At 61.4% G+C, this 20934-nt stretch overlaps 1 protein-coding gene across 7 annotated transcripts in view; it reads left to right on the top strand.

Annotated features, from left to right (window-relative positions):
• FCSK (fucose kinase) overlaps positions 1-20934 on the top strand; it is a 40872-nt gene that overhangs the window by 13931 nt on the left and 6007 nt on the right. For 5 of the 7 annotated variants that reach the window (XM_077831397.1, XM_077831395.1, XM_077831401.1 and 2 more), the window contains 15 exons: positions 2319-2444; positions 2919-2991; positions 4616-4713; positions 6473-6553; positions 9088-9207; positions 10218-10389; positions 11446-11573; positions 12095-12196; positions 12906-13076; positions 13506-13576; positions 14859-15223; positions 17069-17279; positions 17889-18055; positions 18753-18980; positions 20173-20316. In XM_077831397.1, the coding sequence (XP_077687523.1) occupies positions 2319-2444; positions 2919-2991; positions 4616-4713; positions 6473-6553; positions 9088-9207; positions 10218-10389; positions 11446-11573; positions 12095-12196; positions 12906-13076; positions 13506-13576; positions 14859-15223; positions 17069-17279; positions 17889-18055; positions 18753-18980; positions 20173-20316 (2257 nt within the window). Of the gene's footprint in view, positions 1-1198; positions 1235-2318; positions 2445-2918; positions 2992-4615; positions 4714-6472; positions 6554-9087; positions 9208-10217; positions 10390-11445; positions 11574-12094; positions 12197-12905; positions 13077-13505; positions 13577-14858; positions 15224-17068; positions 17280-17888; positions 18056-18752; positions 18981-20172; positions 20317-20934 lie in introns of those variants that run through there. The other 2 variants (XM_077831400.1, XM_077831398.1) reach the window with 2 other exon arrangements.

Raw genomic sequence — 20934 nt, forward strand, 5'->3', positions numbered from 1 at the left:
ATTATCTTTGAAAACTCATGGCGATCAGGGGAAGTCCCGGATGACTGGAAAAAGGCTAATGTAGTGCCAATCTTTACAGAAGGGAAGGAGGAGGATCCTGGGAACTACAGGCCAGTCAGGCTCACCTCAGTCCCTGGAAAAATCATGGAGCAGGTCCTCAAGGAATCAATTCTGAAGCACTTAGAGGAGAGGAAAGTGATCAGGAACAGTCAGCATGGATTCACCAAGGGCAAGTCATGCCTGACTAATCTAATTGCCTTCTATGACGAGATAACTGGCTCTGTGGATGAGGGGAAAGCGGTGGACATGTTGTTCCTTGATTTTAACAAAGCTTTTGACACCGTCTCCCACAGTATTCTTGCCAGCAAGTTAAAGAAGTATGGGCTGGATTAATGGACTATAAAGTGGATAGAAAGCTGGCTAGATTGTCGGGCTCAACGAGTAGTGATCAATGGCTCCATGTCTAGTTGGCAGCCGGTATCAAGTGGAGTGACCCAAGGGTCGATCCTCGGGCTGGTTTTGTTCAATATCTTCATTAATGATCTGGAGGATGGCGTGGATTGCACCCTGAGCAAGTTTGCAGATGACACTAAATTGGGAGGAGAGCTAGATATGCTGGAGGGTAGGGATAGGATACAGAGGGCCCTGGACAAATTAGAGGATTGGGCCAAAAGAAATCTGATGAGGTTCAACAAGGACAAGTGCAGAGTCCTGCGCTTAGCATGGAAGAATCCCATGCACCGCTACAGACTAGGGACCGAATGGCTCGGCAGCAGTTCTGCAGAAAAGGACCTAGGGGTTATAGTGGACAAGAAGCTGGATATGAGTCAACAGTGTGCCCTTGTTGCCAAGAAGACCAATGGCATTTTGGGATGTATAAGTAGGGGCATTGCCAGCAGATCGAGGGATGTGATCGTTCCCCTCTATTCGACATTGGTGAGGCCTCATCTGGAGTACTGTGTCCAGTTTTGGGCCCCACACTACAAGAAGGATGTGGAAAAATTGGAAAGAGTCCAGCAGAGGGCAACAAAAATGATTAGGGGACTGGAACACATGAGTTATGAGGAGAGGCTGAGGGAACGGGGATTGTTTAGTCTGTGGAAGAGATGAATGAGGAGGGATTTGATAGCTGCTTTCAACTACCTGAAAGGGAGTTGCAAAGAGGATGGATCTAGACTGTTCTCACTGGTAGCAGATAACAGAACAAGGAGTAATGATCTCAAGTTGCAGTGGGGTAGGTTTATGTTGGATATTAGGAAAAACTTTTTCACTAGGATGGTGGTGAAACACTGGAATGGGTTTCCTAGGGAGTGGTGGAATCTCCTTCCTTAAAAGTTTTTAAGGTCAGGCTTGAGAAAGCCCTGGCTGGGATGATTTAGTTGGGGATTGGTCCTGCTTTGAGCAGGGGGTTGGACTAGATGACCTCCTGAGGTCCCTTCCAACCCTGATATTCTATGATTCTATGACAGTGATGGCAATTATCCATTGTAGCAATTTACCAAGGGGCATGGTGGATTCTCTGTCACTGACAATTTTTAGCTCAAGCTCGGCTGTTTTTCTCAAAGCTCTGCTCTAGGAATTATCGTCACAGGGGCAGGTTGCTGGCCTGAGCTAGACAGGAGGTCAGACTAGCTGATCACAGTGGTCCCTGCTAGTCTTGGCATCTGTGAATCTATATGAGGAGCTCCTCCCCTTGTCTCCTGCCATACCACGGCTCTGCTTTCCTTTGGCAGCTGCTGCCATCCCCTGCCTTCCACGGGATGTGGTTGGAGCCATGGGACCCTTGGGCGGACGGGTCACACAATCCATGCTGCTGGATGACATCCCATTAAGTTGTGAGGGACCCAGGTTTATTCCACTCCCACATATTCCAGGGCCCCATCCCTGGGTCTCCCCTGCCCTCTCAGTGCAGCAGGGAAATAATCCCCTCCTAGGGCTGGAGTCTGCTGCCCTTTACATGGCACCTCTCAAAGCCACCAAGCGTTTCAATGCTGCTCCAATCCCAAGCCCTGGACTGTTCTATCCGCAGCCTGGCTGCAGACGCAGCTGCCCATGCCTGTCTGACCAGCCCCTGCCCCAGCACTCAGCCCAAGAAGGGGCGCACCTGCTCATGGGGTTCCAGGCAAGGCACCCAGGGGGCATCTGATGGGGTGTGACATTGCTGGGAGTGAGCCAAAAGGCCCAGAGGCCACAGCTCCTGGGTCGGAGGGGGGCTTGGGGCCAATTCTTTTCTCCACAAGGCCTGTCGCAGGACGGAGCCTGTCACCCTCCCTGCCCGGTCTCCAACTGACCAGTGCTCCGGCTCTTTCTCCCATCAGGGCCGTGACTTTCCCTTCGATGACTGCAGCCGAGCCTTCACCTGCCTCCCCGTGGAGGACCCTAATGCCCCAGCCGAAGCGCTGACCTGCAACCTGGATAGCCTGCTGGGGACCATGACGCAGCAGGTCAGTGCCAGGCAGGGGCAGGAGGAACCCCTGGCCAGGCTCCTTTAGGAGGGCGAGACTGGGCCCTATTCAGCCCATGACCATCTCATCCTGGTCCTAGCATACACTGTTTTCTCTCCATCCTCATCCCCAGGGCCAGGTCATATAGCACATTGGGGCCTGGGTCTCCCCATTTCTATGGCAGAGGGGGCAACCACAATTTATTCCCACAAGCCTATGGAGGGACCCCTGAACCCCTTGCCCGGGGGCAATGATGAGATCCAGCCAGGTAAAGTGTGGGCTCCCCCTGCTGTTGAGGTTAGGAAGGCCAGACAGTAAATGGCTGCCTATCTCCCTTCTGCCTGGCCTGCGGCGTTCTGGGGTGGGGAGGGCACGTATTCCAGGCCCTGTGCTGATCTCCTGGCGCTGAGATGTGCAGCCCAGGCTCAGGTCCCGGTGGACCATCCTCACCTCCTTTTGTGTGTCCCTCTGTAGCTGTGCAGGGGCTCCCCGCCGGGAGTGTGGGTCTGCAGCACCGACATGCTCCTCACCGTTCCCTTGACAGCAGGTACGTGCTCGCCCTGCGCCGGGGAGGGGATCCGAATCAGAGCGGGGCACAGCTGGGGAAGTCCAGCCCAATAGCCAAACCCAACCTGGGCAGGGTGTAAGGGAGGGCTCCATGGGGCTCTAAGGTGCGGTAAATCCTGCTTCTGGCACCCCACAGGGACCCTGGCGGTGGAACCAGTGTTGCTCTCCTGAGCCAGGGGAGGCTTTGGGGGAAGTGTACAGGAGGGTCAGAGAATTCAGTGCCCCATGAGTCCTTTATTTCTCCCTGCTGGGGCCTCAGCAGTCCCCGGAGGGCTTGCGTTGGGTGGCAGTAGCCACTGCAGAGCCACTCTGAGGCCTGAGAGAAGAGGCTTGGCCGACAGCTGTCCTGGCCTCTCTGCGCTGCCCCACAGAGCACAGGGCAGAGCCCCTAGGGAGGCTGTGTCTGATGGGTGCAGCAAACGGCACCTGGGCACCTCTGCCCTGCGGGCCTGCAGCTAACGGCAGGAGGCAGTTTGGAGCCCTTGTTCCAATGAGCTCTGGGCGTGCCCTGGTGCCACTCAGCCCCTGGCTGTGGGAGGACCCAGTGCTCTGATCCTCGCAGCCAGGGCTCTCCACCTTGCAGGGACAGGTGCTGTCGGCCCGGGGACTGGCTGGGGTGACGGCGTATGTCTGCACACCACAGAGGGCCAGCCTGTCTCCCAGGTGGTCCCCAGGTGAGCGCTGAGCACCTCGTGGGTGCATCAGGGCAACCTGATGCGATGGGACCACCGCAGGCAAAGCAGGGTTGTGACCCTGCCACCTGCTCCTGCTAGGGCCCAGTGCTCCAGTCCTCCCTCGCCTCTGTCCCAGCGGGCCTGAGCCATGGGGCTTCCCACCCACTGACCCATGGCAGGGGCTGTTGGTGGGCGGCTGGCGCTGGGAGGGTTGAAACAAGTGCCCCTGCAGCCTGTGTTGTGGGGTCTGGACTGCAGTCGGCTCCCCACTGCCGGCAAAGTGTCTCTGGGGAGGGAACTGGAGTCCCCCATCCATGGCTGCAGCGGCCTGGGGCAGGGGTATTGGTGTTAACAAAGGGGATCCCCCATATGGGGAAGGGCAAGTGACTCCGCCCCCTGGGAGAATCGGGGCCAGGCTGGGGCATGCAGGGTGCCAGCTCCCATGCACCCAGGCTGGGGCTCTCAGCTCAGTATGGTCTGCGTCCCAGTGCACCCCTAGGCTGGGCTTGTCCTGCATCCCCTTCTCATCCAGCAAGCCTGGCTGCAAAGTGCCCAGGCTCAGGCCTGCCACTGCTGGGCGCCCAGACGCCCATGCAAGCCAGGGAGTGCTAGAAGTGCTCAGTGCCTCCAGGGTTGGCCAGCAAGCCCTGGAGAGGGCTTGGTGTTTCTGAGCACCGATCTGGGAGCGGGGTGCCCGGCGGCCCCGCTGCACGTGCCTGGGGTGCAGTCGGGGCACATGCATTGTGGAGCATCTATAGCGCCCAGAGCTCAACAAATGGCGCTCGGCCCCTCCAGCTAACCTGGGAGCCTTGCTTCAGTGCCGCTCCCTTAGCGACGAGCCCCCAGGCCAGCCATGCCCATCCTGCCAGCCCCGCCTTGGGTGTGAGGTGCCCGGGCAAGGCGGCACTGGTGTCTGCTCCTCTCTCTCAGAGATCGACTGGGAAGGGTTCCAAGGTGCCAAAGTGATCTCCGTGCCGGGGAGCGTCTCGTATGCCAGAAACCACGGCATCTACCTTGCTGACCAGCAGGTACGCTGAGCCCAACACTTAAAGGGGCGCTGAGCCCCAGACAGTGCGCTGGCCGTGCTCCCGCTCGCCCCTCTTAAAGGGGCGCCGTGCCCGGGGCAGTGCTGGCCCCTCTCTTAAAGGGGCACCGAGCCTGGGGCAGCGGACTAGCCAAGCTCTGTTTGTCGGCGTTCACCTGGTGATCTCTTGCTCTGTGATCCCTCCTGCGCAGCGCCAGGAGTGGCTGGGTCGAGGGGCCCAGGACAGAGGGCCAGCCTGTCTGTTCCCAGGCCACAAGCAGTGGGGAGGGAGCTGTGATCTGCCTTCCCCTTTGCCCGTGCTGCCATGGGGGAGACTAGGCTGTCGGACTGCACGTGGCCTGCTGGAGCCACCACCGAGGGGTGGCACAGACTGGGGGGAAGTGCCAGTGAAACGTTCTGCCCTGAGCTGCAGGAGGGCCCCTGGAGAAGCCCCTCAGGCTCCGTGGCCCGCTGGATTCCTGGCTCTGCTCTGTGGCTACCCCCCAGCTCGGTTAGTGCCAGCAGGGACAGAAGATGAGCTGGTGGTGTCAGGACCCTGCATCTAACGCCTTTCCCCTGAGGGCTGTCCTCCAGCATACCCCCTCTGGGCCCTGTCTCTTGGGCCATGGGGTCCGCACTCAGGGTCTGAGGCGGGAGGAGGGCTGGCCTGCCCCAGGGTTTTCCCATGGGCTTATCAGCTAACGTGGGTATCCCCTCCGCGACTCTGAACCGTTCTGAATGGGGCTGTAAAGCAGCCGGGGCACTGGTGTGCCCATGGCTTGCTCCCTTGCTCTGCCCTTCAGCCAGGCACAGATTGCTGCCCCTGCTGCTTGCTAGCAGCCTGTGAGCTGAGCCAGCCACTGCCTGGCCCCCGCCAGCTCTGCCCGCTCCACCGCGGCTTCCCATGCAGCCCTTGGGGAACAGCATCCCGAGCCTGCTTCTCTGCGGCTCCCCGAGGGCGCCCAGCCCAGGATCGCATTCGGGCGCAGGCTTCTTGCCCACGCTCAGCAGTGAGTTCGGGACGTGCCTCGAAGCCTCGGCGGGCCTTGCCGGAGGGGGTGTGACGCTGCGCCAGCGGGGAGGGCTCCATTCTCCATTGGCGATTCGATTCCCTAGGCCAGCCGGGTCCCCTGGCTCCTGCACATGGCAGGCGGGATCTGCTGAGAGGTTCGAGCAGGCAGCCCTGGAGCTCTGGGATAGGCTCTGGGGAGCAGCACCCATGGGCACAGAGCAGGCCCGCGGGCAGAGCGAATGGGCTTCCAGGCATTCCCGGGCTCATGGGTGCTGCAGGGAGATGGCAGCGCCAGCCAGATCTCCACTTGGATGCCTCAGTGCCCCATCTGGGGTGGCACGATGCCCAGGCTGGCATGTGTGATGAGTTACCAGCATGCAGGATGGCAGCAGCACTCCAAGAAGGTAGGGACACGGACCTCCGAGTGAGCCAGCTACCCCACAGGGAACTGAAGCAGCTGGGTCCTGCCCACGGGGTGCTTTGGGGACTGGCATGCTAGGCCCGCCCCTCCCCCTTAACAACCCTACTGTGTGTGGAGCCCGTCTCTGACACACGGTACCCTGCCCCAGAGCTCGGGCTGCTCCCAGTATCAGGAGAGGTTGGGAGGCAGATGGCCAAGCCTCTAGACTGGTGGCCCCCAAGGAGGCAGGCTCCATTAGCCAGCCCTGGCCATTCCCTGGCTGCTTTGCTGAATTGCACAAGGCACCTGGGAGCCTCTGCCCAGAGTTAACGGGGCCCTTTTCTCTTGCAGGGGTTTGTGCGTGACATCATCTACCAAGGCCCGGAGGCCCGGATCCAGGAGTGCTCTGGGCCAGACGGGAAAGTGCCGCTGGTACGTCCCCTCCTTGGTTCATGAGGAGCTCGCACCAGGGCTGCAGACGGGGAGGAAGGGCTGTGTAACTCGGCCAGCTGAAGGGGTGTAGCTGGGGTGGGGGGTGCTGCATGAAGCAGGATGTATTTGGGCTAACAAGCACAGCCAGATCCTGTTTGCCGTAGATGCTGCTGGGGTAATTACTGGACTCGTGCCTAGAGGCCTCAACCAAGATCAGGTCCTCGTACAAACACCGAGCGAGAGACAGTCCCTGCCCCGAAGCCCTTCCCACCTAACAAGACAAGGCAGACGTGAGGCAAACAGGCCCAGAGAGGGGCGGGGACTTGCCCAGGAGGTCAGTGGCAGAGCCGGGACTAGAACCCAGAGCAGGGCTTGATTCACTGTTTCGTTGCTGGCCCCCGCAGACAGTGGCTGGTGAGGAGGAAGGAGAATAGCCTCTAGCTCCTTTCACCAGTAGCCCTCACAGCGCAGGGCTATACCATTGTCCTCCTTTTACAGATGGGGAAACTGCGGCACAAGGCGGGGTGAAATGATTTGCCCCACAGCTAGTAGCAGCTCTGGGACTAGAACCCAGGTCTTCCAGTCCAGTGCTCTGTCCACTGGGCCTGACTGTCCTCCCAGCTAGGGTACCTGGGCAGCTCCTAGTTCCTGGGGATCCGACGCGATGGAGGGCTAGTGGGAAAGGCCTGCAATAGGGCGCCAGGGGCAGGTCCTGTTTACTAATGTGTTGGGACACTGAGTGCTAAGGCCAGTCAGAGGAGGAGGCTCTGAGCCAGGACTCCTGGGTTCTACTCCAGCCTCTGCCACTGACGTGCTGGGTGACCCTGGATGAGTCACTCTGTTCCGTGCACAGCCTCCTGGGGTGGACAGGAGAGGTTAGCATGCTGACACCTGCATGTGTTCTGCTATCCGTGCGAGTCAGGGTGTGATGAGCCCCTGTGGAGAGAGAGGCCGAGCGGGACACAGCTGCAGAGAGGGGCAGTGGCTTGCCCCCGGAGAGCTGGCACTCGGGCCTGTTGAGAAGTAACGGCCCAGCTGGAGCTGGGGGAAGGGCTGGGGAGCTCTGCCGCTGGGTGTATTGGTGAAGCGGTTGGGTTCAGTGCTGCCCTGATGGCTTTGTTAGGGTCAGACCAGCGTGAATCTGGCCTGGCCTCGCAGGCCTGGGCCTTAGCCGCACAGGTCAGATCCAGCTCTGACCTTCCCTAGAGTCTGCTTCGGTCCTGCCCAGAGGAAATGCAGGGCTGTCCCTGGGCGAGCTCCCTGCTAATCCTGCTTCTGCTGCGGGAGACAGGACAGAGAGCCAGATGTCACAGGCCAGGGTACCATGGGGTGCCTGCTGCCTGACCTGAACGAGCCAGGCCACCCCAGAGCAGGGTGACCAGACAGCAAGGGTGAAAAATCAGGACAGGGCATGGGGGTAATAGAGGCCTGCGTAAGACAAAGCCCCGAACATTGGGACTGACCCTATAAAATCGGGACATCTGGTCACTCTACCCCAGGCGGACACAGCACCGGCCCTTTTAGAGACAGTCTGCAGCCCAGACAGGGGAGCGACTGTGCTCTGGGCCTGGGGCAGGATCTACCCCACAGCCTCCTCCCAAACTGAAGACACCATGGGCTTGTGCTGCCAAAACTGCCCCATGGGCCAAAGGGAAGTCGCCACCAGCAGGGCCAGATTAAGGCAGGCACTTTAAGGGCTGTAGCACGGGGCCCTGCCTCAAGGGGGGCCCCCCAAAACTAAATCACAGGCAGTGATCTCCAGGCCACTCCCAGAAGTGGCTGGCTGCTGGCATATCTCTGCAGCCACTGGCCAGGGTGGGGGCAGCTCCACGCACTGCCCCTGCCCCCAGCACTGTCCCCGCAGCTCCCGTTGGCTTGTGGGTGCGGACAGCACACAGAGACACGCTGTCCCCCTCCCTGCAGGGGCGTGCAGAGATGTGCCAGCAACCAGCCGCTTCCGGGAGTGGCGTGGGGCTGTGGCAGGCAGGCAGCCTGCCTGAGCCCTGCTGCGCCACCGGCCGGGAGACACTTACCACAGGCAGCTCCCGGCCGGAGCTTGCACCCCACACCCCCTCCTGCACCCCAACCCCCTGCCCCAGGTCAGAACCCCCTCCTGCACCCAAACTCCCTCCCTGACCCTGCATCCCCTCCTGCACCCCAATTCTCTGCACCAGCCCAGAGCTCCCTCCTGCACACAAACTCCTTCCCAGACCCCGCACCCCCTCCTCCACTCCAACCCTCTACCCCAGCCCCCTCCTGCACCAAACTCCCTCCCAGGAAAAAGACTTGTATACAGGGGCCCCACAAAGCCTAATAGCCCCGGGCCCACAGGAGCGTTAATCTGGCCCTGGCCACCAGCCACCGCCGGCAGAAGGGTTTAGCATCGGTAATTCTAGGGGGTGACATAATCACACACCAGTGGGCAGGCCTGAGTCTGCCTACTAGAGGCAGCAGTGAGCTGCTGGGACACTCTACATGGCCCCCCAGGCATGAATTGCGGTGACACCTCCACCCAGCCGGCTTTGTGATTTCAGGTGTGCGGGGTCGTCTTCTTCTCCTCGGAGACCGCAGAGCAGCTGCTGGCCACGCACGTCATCCCCCCTCTGGATGCCTGCACCTACCTGGGCCTGGATTCGGGGGCCCAGCCCATCCAGGTGATGCTCTCAGCCATTTGCCAGCTGAAGGGATCCCCTCATTGTGCCATCTGGTGCCAGCCACAAGGAGGGCCACCGTCACCTCTCCATAGCTGTCTAAAGCAGTGCCAGGGCAATCAGCCCTTCCTTCCCCCCAGCAGATGGGTCTGTTGGCACAGGGGCAGTGGGAGGCCCTGGAACCAGCACCACAAGGGGTTAAATCATCCCACGCTGGCATCGGGTGACCAGCAGGAGGCACTCTGTGCGTGTGCAGGATCATGGCTGATCTTACCTCCCCCAACTCCCTGTGGTGCAGACCTCTCTGCACCCCACCCCCAGCCGAGCAGCAGGGTGTCCCCCGGACAGTCTGTCCTGCAGGGAGTCGGGTCTCCGGGAGTGCTGCGGAGGCAACACACAGCTCTGGGGTCCCTTTTATCCCTGCACCCCAGAGAACCCCACCGTCCTGTGCTCCAGACCCCTGCAGCAGTACGAGCTCCCCCTGCCACCTTCTCCCCACAAGGCTGCCCCATAGGACTGTCCTGAGGAAAGTGTGACAGCCCCCTACCCTCGCCCTCCATCCTGCCATGCCTGGGGCTGAGGACAGAAGTCATCCTACTCGCCCTGCAGCCCTCTTTGCCCAGGGAGGGGCAGGGCAGAGCAGAGAGATGCCTGCTGTCTGTGCCAGCCATCTTACTCCAGTCAGCTCCCGAACCAGCTGGTGCCAGCTTCTCTTGCCATTCCAAAGGCCAGGTGCTGCTCCGTCCCAAACCCTGCTCATTGGCACAGCCTCAGGGTCTGTCACCCCTTTTCTTTTGTCCTCCCTTGGAATCCCCCACCCCAGGAGGCCTGCCCCTCCTTGGCAGCCCTCCCCCCAGTGCTGTCATCGCTGGATCCAGTGTGAAGCCCACCCAGTGTAGACACACAGCAGTCACAATCTCCAGCCCCCTGTGTGTCAGGGCTGGAGGGCACAGCTCGGCAGGGCTGGGGGGGTTGCTCGTACTGAGCGTTTCCCATTCTCTGCCTCCCCCCAGCTGTCCCTGTTCTTCGACATCGTGCTCTGCATGGCCGGCGGGGTGACCGAGGAGGACTTTGTGACTGGCAGGACCCGGGAGGTGGGCAGCGGCCATGCGAAGGGAGCAATGGCCTTGAGAAGCGCCCGCTCCGTTCTGTGGAAGGCCCTCCATGCCATCCCTCTCAGCATGGGTGAGTGCGACCGCCCCGAGCGCTGTCCCAGCTCCTCATGCCGGCCCACTCTGGCTAGAGCTCTCTGGGGCCTTGGTAGCCACCCAGTGTCCCAGCAGATGTTCCTTGGCTGATATCTTGCCAAGGAATTGGGGAAGATCTCTAAAGACACTGGTGGCCTGTTTCCTCCCCATCCATTCCTCTGAGGATTGTTGTAAGCAAGGCAGGTTTAGTCCTGGTCGGTGTGTGGAGAGGAGGCCTCAAACGAGCCACCACAGTGGAGCTGGCAACTGGTGATTAGAAACAGGACATGGCTGGTCCAAAAAACTCTACTGTTGCTGGGGGGATGCAGGCCGTCAAGGGGAACTTTGTTAGTATAGAGAGGATGGTTGGCACGTTTCCCTGTCAGTCCGGAGTCAATGCCCCGGCATCGTGACAGGGGGCGCTGGGCCACAGGGCAGTGGGGGTGGCACTGTGCCCTGAGTGCATGCCCCGGCCGCATGTCCTTGGGGTCGCCAGCCACCTTTCTGTAAGTAAGAGCAGGGCCTTGGCCTGCCAGGGGTCATTAAAGGAGCCTCAGCAGGGTAAGCAAGAACTGGCTGCTTGGCTTGTATAACTTCAGAGCCTCGTCATCTAACCCACTGGGGTGCTTCCAAGAGTCCCAGCGGGGCGGGGGGCACTAGGGGCTGCGCCCGTCCCTGCCGTGCCCCGGCTGGCTGCCACGCAGAGGTGTTTGGTGAGCATCAGCCGCCAGTCACAGCCAGGTGCCAGGGCCGATCCCTTCGGTCTCCCGCTGGGCGAGGCCCTCCCTGCGCTCTGGCCTGGGTTCAGTCCAGCACCCACCACCCCACTCCTCCAGTAGACGCTGCACCCTGCTGAGTGGTGCCCGGATCATGGCGCCCAGAGGGGAGGTGATGGCCCCCTGCCGGACACAGAGTGCTCCTACCCCTCCCCTCCCCTCCCCAGCCAGATGGACCCCTGGCGCCTGCCAGGCCCCCTCCCTTGCAGCCTGGCTGCCACCCCAGAGAGCTGCTGGCTGTGCATTAACGGTGTTGCCTCTCTCCTGTTTCCTGGCAGCGTGTATACCTGATGGTTGCTATGACTACATGACAACGGCCGCTAGCGACCACATCCACAACCTGACACTTCGCATCAGCTCCGTCAACACCCTTTCCTTCCGGAAAGTAGCGCATTCCCACGTAGCTGTAGGTACTTCCCTTCCCAGCCCCCCACTTGCCCCTCCCCCTGGCATCTCCTTTCCTGCCCCCGCTGCCCTGGGGCACCAGTGGCCTCTGGGCCCCGTCACCTGGCCCTGCCCTGAGACAGCAGAGCGGGAAGACTCCAGCACTGTCTACACTGCTACCCCATCCCTGTGGGAGAGGCAGCGTAGCCTACTGGGTAAGACACTAGCCTGCAGGTCGGGAGACCTGGGCTATGTTCCCAGCCTGGTCTTGGACCTGCTGGGTAACCCTGGACATGTCATTGTCCTTTGCTGGGCCTCAGTTTCCCCTCCCCCCCTTGTGTCTGTGTTGGCTGCTGTCAGCTGTTTGGCGCAGGGCTGTATCTGCTTGGAGCCTAGGACAACGGGGCCTCTGGTGCTCCCCTAACCCTCCATCACTGCCACCTCCAGCGAGTGCTCAGTACCCCTCTCCAGCCCCCTTTCTGCCCTCTGCCCCGCCAGGCTCCTCTCCCCGCTCCTGACCGCTGGTTCCTTCTGTTCCCGCAGCAGCCCCATCTCCTGGAGGACGGCTGCACCGTCACCAACAGCCTGCTGGAAGGAGCCGTGCGGGTGGAGCCCGGAAGCGTTCTCCAGCACTGCCACCTGCAGGTACAGCTCCCTCCCCTGCCCCGCTCACTCGGCTGGCTCCCTGGGGGTCAGGCGCTTCCCAGGCATGGGCTGGATCGCCCTATGGCTTTGGGCTCTCGCTCTAACCCAGTCTGGGACCTGGCTGCTGGGACTCCCTCTCTCTGCATGTTCAGGCCCATGTAGCATATTCCCCTCAGGGACCTGGGCAGGAGCGTGTCCTACTCTGGTTTTATCCCCCCACCCGGTTTTATCTTAATCTGTTTGGGGCCTGGCGTTCACACTCTTTGCGGACTGGTAGCCTGATCTCGCGCCCTACCCCTCATAGCCGTCTCTTCCCCCAGTCTCGTCAGCACACCCGTCCCAGCTCCAGCCCCTGCTCCTCTCCCAGTTCGTGACCTTGTGGCCAGGAGCTCTAGGGAGTGAATGCAGGACTCCAACAATATCCCCCATTGCTAGATTTTACCAGTGACCATCTCTGTTTCCCCCCTGCCCTCCCCACCCCCAGCCTTGCCACTATTCAAAGCACGGCTGTATGGTACGTGGAATTTAAAGGCTTTCTGAGCCTTCAGCTCCCTCTGGGGGTGCCGGGTGCAGGAGGGCGCCCAGAGACAGCCATGATGGGCTGGTTGTGACTAGATTAGAGGGAGGGGCTTCCCAGAGCTCTGATGGGGGTGGGGATCTCCGGCACTGCCCCTCGTTTCTGGAGCGGCCCATTTTGTCGCCCTCACAGGGACCCTTGCAGATAGGCTCTGGCTGCCTCCTCACGGGGCTGGACGTCTCCTCCTCGCCTGCCCTGCAGCGCTGGCGGCTGTGCGATGTGGTCCTGCAGGGGCACACCATCCGGCTGCAGGACATGCTGCGCCAGGTGTTCACCCTGACTGGGCGCCACGACGACTGGCAGGTGCTGTCTGAGACCGGGCTGGGGGGTTGTCCGGGAGAACCAGTGGATAGCGCTCAGAGGATCGTGCGACCTCCCTAGTGAACAGTCACACCTACGGGCTGCCCACCATGTGATTGCCCCGTGCGGGGCTCTGGCTGCCCACTGGACTGGGGGCCCTGATGGCGGTGCCTGGGGGGAGGAATATTCCCCTATGGGGGTGTGGAGGGGACCGTCTGCCAAGGAAACGGGGTATAGGGAGCCACCCCTGCGGACCAAGTGCTCTGTGGAAGGAGCAGAGGCCAGGGACGCTGCCCTGCATCCCTGAGAGCCAGTGAGGGGTTAACATAGGGCCTGCCGCCAGGAGAGGGCAGAGATCAACCCACAATGGTGGTGCAAGTCCTGTCCCCTTCTAGCCCCGGTTCTCGCTGTCTCCTCTCTCCCGCTTCACAGAGCCCTGCCGGGGCGGCCAGCACCTACCTGAACGTGCCCTGGGCTGAGTTCTTCCACAGGACGGGGATACGGTACGTGCCAAAGGGGCTGGGCAGAGAAGGGTCCTGGATAGGGCACAAAGTGAGCCGAGAGCGACCGCTTTCCTCCCCTGCATTGCGCCCTGGTCTCTGCTTGGCTGAGACCTGGGAAACTCACTCTGTTATGCTGCCTGGAAACGTCTCGGTGCAAATGGAAAGGTGTGGAGAGGAGCTGCCTGATGCACTGACCTCCAGAGTGCTGTGCCAACTCCTGGGGGGCACAGTGGGATAGAGTGAGGCCTACATGAAGCCAGCACCCTAAAGCAACCCGTCCTGCAAGAGGCTGGGATGACATCGCTGGGAGCTTCCCCACATAACCAGCACATGTATCTACAGTGCCTCCTGCTGGGAGAGGCTGGCAGGGCAGGAGCTGTGAGCCCCTCACAGCTGGTCTCCTGAGTGCATTTCCCTCCAGCTGGCCGAGGAAGAGGCTACAGTGGTTCTGCTGGCTCCGGCTTTCAGTCTGGGTGGAGGAGGCTCCATCCCAGCTGTGCAGAGTTGGGGCAGGGCGGTGCAGCGGCTATCCTCCAAAACTTGCCGCCAGTCATTCTGAGCATGGGGCTGTCCAGCCGTTGAGAAGTCAGCAGGGATGTGAGGAGATGGTATAATGGGATAACATGATTTTGGTAATTAATTGATCTTTAAATATTCATGGTAAATAGGCCTAATGGCCTGTGATGGGATGTTAGATGGGGTGGGATCTGAGTTACCCAGGAAAGAATTTTCTGTAGTATCTGGCTGGTGAATCTTGCCCATATGCTCAGGGTTCAGCTGATCGCCATATTTGGGGTCGGGAAGGAATTTTCCTCCAGGGCAGATTGGAAGAGGCCCTGGGGGTTTTTCGCCTTCCTCTGCAGCATGGGGCATGGGTCACTGGCTGGAGGATTCTCTGCTCCTTGAAGTCTTTAAACCACGATTTGAGGACTTCAATAGCTCAGACATAGGTGAGGTTTATTGCAGGAGTGGGTGGGTGAGATTCTGCGGCCTGCGTTGTGCAGGAGGTCAGACTAGATGATCATAATGGTCCCTTCTGACCTTAGTATCTATGAATCTACGAGAGCTGGCAGCGGGCAGGAGCGTCAGCCCCATGCTCCCCTCTCCCCGTGCCCTAGGGAGGTGAAGGCCCTCTCAGGATCCGCTTTCCCTGGGGCAGAAATGAGGCTCTCTTTGTAGGTAGGGAGGTCAGAGGGGCAGGTGCCTGCTGCCCAGGCCTGCTGCCTCCATTGCACATGGCCGCATGGTGCCCGCTCTCTGAGGCTGCTTCTCACTCCGGCAGGGAGGGGGATATCTGGGGCTCCGACGTCCCCCAGAGGAGCCGCTGCCTGCTGAACGCCCGCCTCTTCCCCGTTCTGCACGCTGCTGAGCCCGTGGGGGTCCAGGACGTCCTGTGGTTCCTGGGCTCCCAGGAGGGTGAGGGGCTGGGGCGGTGGCGAGCCTCGTGGCGCATGTCCTGGGAGCAGCTGCTGATGTGTCTAGACCAGGAGGCGGAGCTGGTGTCCCGCCGGGCGCTCTTCTTCCACCAGGCACAGGGCAAGCTACGCAGGATGCTGCTGGAGCACAGGGACTGCAGCCTCCTGCCCCTGATCCGCAGCGCCGTCAACGAGGGCTACCAGGAGGCCGTGCTGAGCACTCTGGACCAGGGTGAGAGCAGGGCAGGGCGGCTGCCTGTGACCTTCGTGTCACCCACACATGCTGCTCTGGGGTGTCAGGATGCAGACTCCAGCACTGTGGTGATTTAGCCCCTGTGCAGGCCCACGCGTGCTGGGGGATTTGGGCACTGGTGGGGACCCTTGAACACGGCTGGCCACTCTCCCTTGCTAAGCAGACTGGGCAGTCCTTACAGCAGCCAGGGGACTATTCAGTGGGATGTCAGCCCAGAGGCTTGCCAGTTTCCATCTTTGTGGATCACATTGTGCCATGCTGAGTTCCTCCCGCTGTCTTTGCAGTTGGTGACAGGCAGGGCCGGCTCTAGGATGTTTGCCGCCCCAAGCAAAACCATTTTTGGCCGCCCCTGCTTTTTTTTCCTACCCCCCTGCCCCCGGCTCTGCCCCAACTCCACCCCTTCCCAACCCCGTTCCCAAATCCCCATCCCCGCCTCCTCCCCCAGGCGTGCCACAGTTCCCCCTGGCCATTGCTTCCTGCGGCTCCCCCCACCCCCTGCAACCCCTTGCCCTAGCTCACCTCTGCTCTGCCTGCTCCCCTGAACACGCCGCCACTCTGCTTCTCCCCCCTCCCTCTCAGGCGAGGGAGAGGCAGCCCGTTTAGGGGAGCAGGCAGAGTGGAGGTGAGCAAAGGGCGGGGTGGGGGGCGCGCACAGGAAGTAAATGGGGGGGGTAGAGGAACCGCTCCCCGCCCCAGCTCGCCTCCGCTCCACCACCACCGCCTCCCTCGAGCGCACTGCCGCTCGGCTTCTCCTCCCTCCCTCCCTCCCAGGCTTGCCACGCGAAACAGCTGTTTCGCGCGCGGCAAGCCTGGGCGGGAGGGGGAAGAGGTGGAGGCGAGCTGGGGCAGCGGGGGCACATTTCTAGGGGCGGCATGGCCGGCGCTGGAATGCCGCCCCAAGAAATGTCACCCCAAGCACCTGCTTGTTTTGCTGGTGCCTAGAGCCGGCCATGGCTAGAGGGCGTTCTTCATCGCCTGCGTGACGCCGGGTCCCAAAGTGCCATACAAACCCAAACAGCTGTACGGACTGTACCACAGTCCCTTCCCCCTTCCCCACCACGCACTCACCTCTGGAGAGGAACATGGCCACTTTGAACATCCCACAGGCATGTGGCTTACGGAGGCTGCCAGAGGGCAGAGTTTCCTCCCGTTCTCGCTAGCGAAGCCATGTGGAAGCCAAAGCCTGAGCACACTTTCTGTTGGGGAACACAGCGGGTTTCCAGCAACCCTGGCCTGTGGCCATGAGCAGGTGGAGCATGTTGGTTAACAACATGCAGGTAAGTAGCGCCCAGCAACTCTCTTCTGCCTGCATTGCCAGGCCCTGCAGGCTTTGGAAAGTGGAGCTACCAGAGCCTAGGTTCAGTAGGCCACAGCCCATTCTAGGTGCGCTGCAGGAAGGTGCCGGCTTGAGTGCCGGGGCGCATGAAGCCCTCTGTCTCCAGAACAGGCGCTGCCCTGGCATTGGCAATGCCAGCTTCTGTCGGCTGCCCCCGCCCAGTGCCCCACCCTGGATTAGCATGAGGGAGGGACTTCACGCTCCATGGAGATAGTCAATGAGGGAGCTGATGATGATGGGTTATGGGATGTGGGTACTGGGCTGAGAACCAGCAAACTCATTCCACTCCGGGACCACGGGGGCATGCTCTGGTTCTGGACAACTGTAGATAAGTGGCTGGAAGGGCTTAGGGGGCAGAGGAAGAAGGTAACCTGCATGCTAGATGAGGACGGATGAAATCCTCCCATGGGCAGCGGCCCTCTAAGGCTCCAGTCTGCTGGGCTGTGGCTGGCTGTTGCTCTGATGGTTTCCCTTTCCTTCCTTCACAGTGGCATCTGTTGCCGCTGACCCTGGGGTGGCAGCCCGGGCTCTCGCCTGCATCGCCGACGTGCTGGGCTGCATGGCCAAAGGGGACGGGGGCTTGCGGAGCGGGCCGGCCGCCAACCAGGAGTGGGCCCCGGCCTTCCAGCATCTGGAGAGAGGCAACATCGCTGAGGGAGTGAAGGAGCTCGCCAAAGAGAGGAGGGAATGGCTGGGCAGGTACAGGGCCCTTGGTGCCCGGGAGTCAGCAGGGGTGGCAAAGAGGTTGTGTTGAGGGCTGTGGTGCTGGGCTCGCCCTGCTGAATGGACAGAGGTTCCCATTACGCCTCGTTTCCGGCCCTGTCTCATGGCCTTTCTGCAGCAAGCAGCGCGGTTTGCTGTGAGGTCCCAGGGCTGTCAGCTGACAGACTGGCCTGATCCCCACCTCTAGGTGGGGGACTGATGGCCCCTCCCCACCAGCAGCTTGGGCCCCTGGTCCTGCTGGAAACCCATAAACTCCCCAGCTGCTGCTGGGCATGAGCCCTGTGTCTCTGCAGGGGGCTTTGTGCTGGGCTGGCTGATGTTCCAGGCATCTCCCATCTCCGCAGCCCTGGACTGCGGCTGGGAGATTGGCTAAGGCCCCAGCCACACACCAGGTGCTCAGTGACCGTGACAACCTGTGCCAAAGGCCGACACGGGCATCACTGGCTTCCCGTGGCCAGTCGAGCATGTTTCTGCTCAGCGTGGCCAGAGCCGCTAACTGTGCCACTGACATCCCAGGAGAAAGGCCGCTCCGATGGTGCCCTCTGCCAGCTGGTGAGCGGCACCCGTCTCCCCCTGTCGTTTCAGGCCGGCGCTGCTGGTGAGGGCTGCCCGGCACTACGAGGGGGCCGAGCAGATCCTGATCCGCCAGGCTGTGATGTCGGCGTGCCGGTTCATCAGCGTCGGGCGGGAGGAGCCCCCTCCCCTCGGTCACTGGGTGCTGGTGGAGTGCCCTGCCCGGATAGACGTCTCTGGTGAGCACCTCTGGGCGGGAGCACCTTTCGCAGGCCCCAGTTCAAAGGGCTTTCTCTTCTGGCCTGGGCATCACTGGGGCTCGCCCTAGACTCTGTCCCAGCGCTGGGGTGGATGAGGCAGTGCAGGGCCGGGGCCATGGGGAGCCCTGGTGCGAAGGGAGCAGCTCCCAGGAGGTGGACAGCACTGGTTGTAACAAAGCGCACGCCGCTCCGACTGCCATTCCCTTGCAGCTGAGCTCAGCAATGCACCGTCACAGCAAGCAGCAGCTGCCGCGGGAACGCCCGGGCTGTGCTCGGTGCTTCCAGGCCACACACAGACCAGGCCGGCCCTGTCGGGGGGGGGCCTTGGGGCCGCGGGTGTCCTGGGTTCATGCGCATCTGTTTAAGGCGTCTCCCTGGAGGTGTGGCTTGCGGATGCTGCCTTTAGGAGGGACTTGGAGGGGGAGATGTGGCCTGGCTTATTGGGCTCTGGAGGTCATGCCCTGTGTGGCAGGCAGCATGGGGAAAGCGGGTAGGGAGAAGGAATCTAAGGAGGGGTTTATAGCTTCCAAAGGAGCATTGTGATCATCTCGTACCACCTCCTGCAGGACACGGCCAGGGCACTGCCCTGTCTTAGGCTGGCAGCCTGGAGAGGACAAGAGATGAGGGCTAGTCTGTGGGCGGCTGTCCTGCATGAGGGTCCCTCTGTGCCTTGCAGGGGGCTGGAGTGACACTCCTCCAATCACTTACGAGCACGGGGGAGCCGTGGTGGATGTTGCCATCCTGGTGGATGGGCGCAGACCAATCGGGGCCCGGGCCCGGCGCATCGCCGAGCCAGAGCTCCGGCTGGTCAGTGCTAGCGGCATGCTGGAGGGCGAGGTGGTGCTGGAACTGGTGTGCCAGGACCTGGAGGACCTGCAGGATTACTGCCAGCCTCACGCGCCAGGTAAGACCCACCCCGCTGCTCAGGATCAGGGCTCACCAGCTGCTCCGCAGCCCAGGAGCTCCTGGACCAGCAGAGAGAGGAGCTGGGGGTCACTTGCAGTGCCCCATGGATGGCAGAGGGAGGGTCACTGGTGCTTGTGTATTCTCCAGTGTTGTTCTCGGATTGGCACCTGGGGGGCACCAAGTAGTGACCTGTGCTGCATCCCTGTCACTGCACCCTCCCAGCTCTGAGACGGGCCATCCCCTCATCTGGCTCGCATGCCTGGCCCCATCCACTGCAGGTCTCAGAAGCAGTGTTTGTTCCCAGTCAGGCTGGCAGGAACGACATCCACCTGGTGCCAGTGGGGTTCTGTGGGCTGGGCGGAGGGTGAATCCATACAGCGTTAAAAGCAGGAGGTGGGGTGTCCCGGGGGATCAGTAATGGGCCAGAGAGCTGTCTGGGGAACCACTCCCCGAGCCCCGCCACTGAGCCCTCCCCAGCGGATGGCCGTACTGCTGCCGGTAGAAGAGTTGGGGGGCTCATTCCTAGCAGACAACAGCCTGCAGCGCACAACCCACCACCAGGGTGGCTGGCCAAGGATGGCCCAGTGAGTTTGGTGCTGGTCAGGGACTGGGCTCAGTCCCTGCTCTGCTACAGGCTTCCTGTGGGACTGGGGCAAGTCGCCTAGCCTGTCTGGGCCTCGACTCCCCCTCTCTGCAATGGGATGCCAGCCCTGCCCCGCGTCCCAGGGTGGGGAGGTGATAAGAGAGACCCAGTCTGGAGACCTGCGTAGCACAGACAGCCCAGGTGCACAGGGGATGGAGAAGCTCGTCCTGTTGCTGCTTGTTCCGGACAGGGAGGCCATTGGCACCTTTCCCCCACCAGCAGCCCCACCACGATGAGCCAAACCCTCAGCTCAGCGAGTTCCCCCTCCCCCTCCTCCAGGACCTGCTGTTCCGTGCTGCGGGGAGAGCAGGCCTCCGAGCCTGGACAGCTTGGGCTGCGGCTCTGCCCTCGCCCTGCTGGCCTGGGTGGGGGTCGTTATGAGCATCTGCCTGTCAGGAGCATGTGCTAATGGCTGACCCAACAGCCGTGACCCGGCCGGAGCACCATGTTAGTCTGCCAGCAGTGAAGGGGTTAAACCAGCAGGGGCTTGGTGGCCAGGGCATGGCTGCGCTCACCAGCCTTTCAGGGTTTTCTCTCTCCTTTCCAGGGGCCTTGCTGAAAGCGGCTTTCATCTGCACCCAGATTGTCACCCTCGCTTCCCAGAAGCCCTTGCAGGCCCAGCTGCTGGAGTGCTCTGGCGGAGGGTTTGAAGTGCACAGCTGGTCCAGCCTGCCACACGGATCCGGGCTGGGTATGTTTGTGGCCCCCTTTGCACAGGGCATGGTCTGGGGAGTGAGCGTAGGTAAATGTAGACCAGGAGAGCTCTGAGGCTTGGCTTCAGCTCCCATAGGAGGCTTCAGGAAAGACTTTCTCAGCCATAAGCAGCCAGGCCCGCCCTGGTCACGTTCTCAGGCCTGGCTGGTCACTCCTAACAGAGAGAGAAACACTGAACAGTAGCATGCCTGGGGCTGGGGCTCTCCCAGCCTGTCCTGCTGGGATGCACTCCCTGGCTGTGTCCTCAGGCACTCTGAAGAAACTCGTTCTCCCACAGTACTGCAAGGTCTGCACTGAGAACAGGCTGGCTTCGGGCCTTGTGCTTAGGCACAGCACACAGGATGCACTGGGGGACAGGCCAGGGGCACAGGAGAGGCCATGGGCTCAGCCGCTGGGGAGGGATCCAAGCCTCTTTCTGTGGCTTCATTGCTTGTCTCTGCAGGCCAGTCCCCTCCGGCCAGGCAATGCAGAGCATGGGGACTGCAGGGGCCACCCAGCACAGAGAGCTGCTTATGTCCTTCTCTGCTGTTGCTCTGGGAGATGGGGACGTAACCTAGCGACGGGCCTCCCAGCTTACATCTGCCCTGCACTGCGG

The sequence above is a fragment of the Eretmochelys imbricata genome, chromosome 12, assembly GCF_965152235.1.
Source record: "Eretmochelys imbricata isolate rEreImb1 chromosome 12, rEreImb1.hap1, whole genome shotgun sequence".
Classification (NCBI taxonomy): domain Eukaryota; kingdom Metazoa; phylum Chordata; order Testudines; family Cheloniidae; genus Eretmochelys; species Eretmochelys imbricata.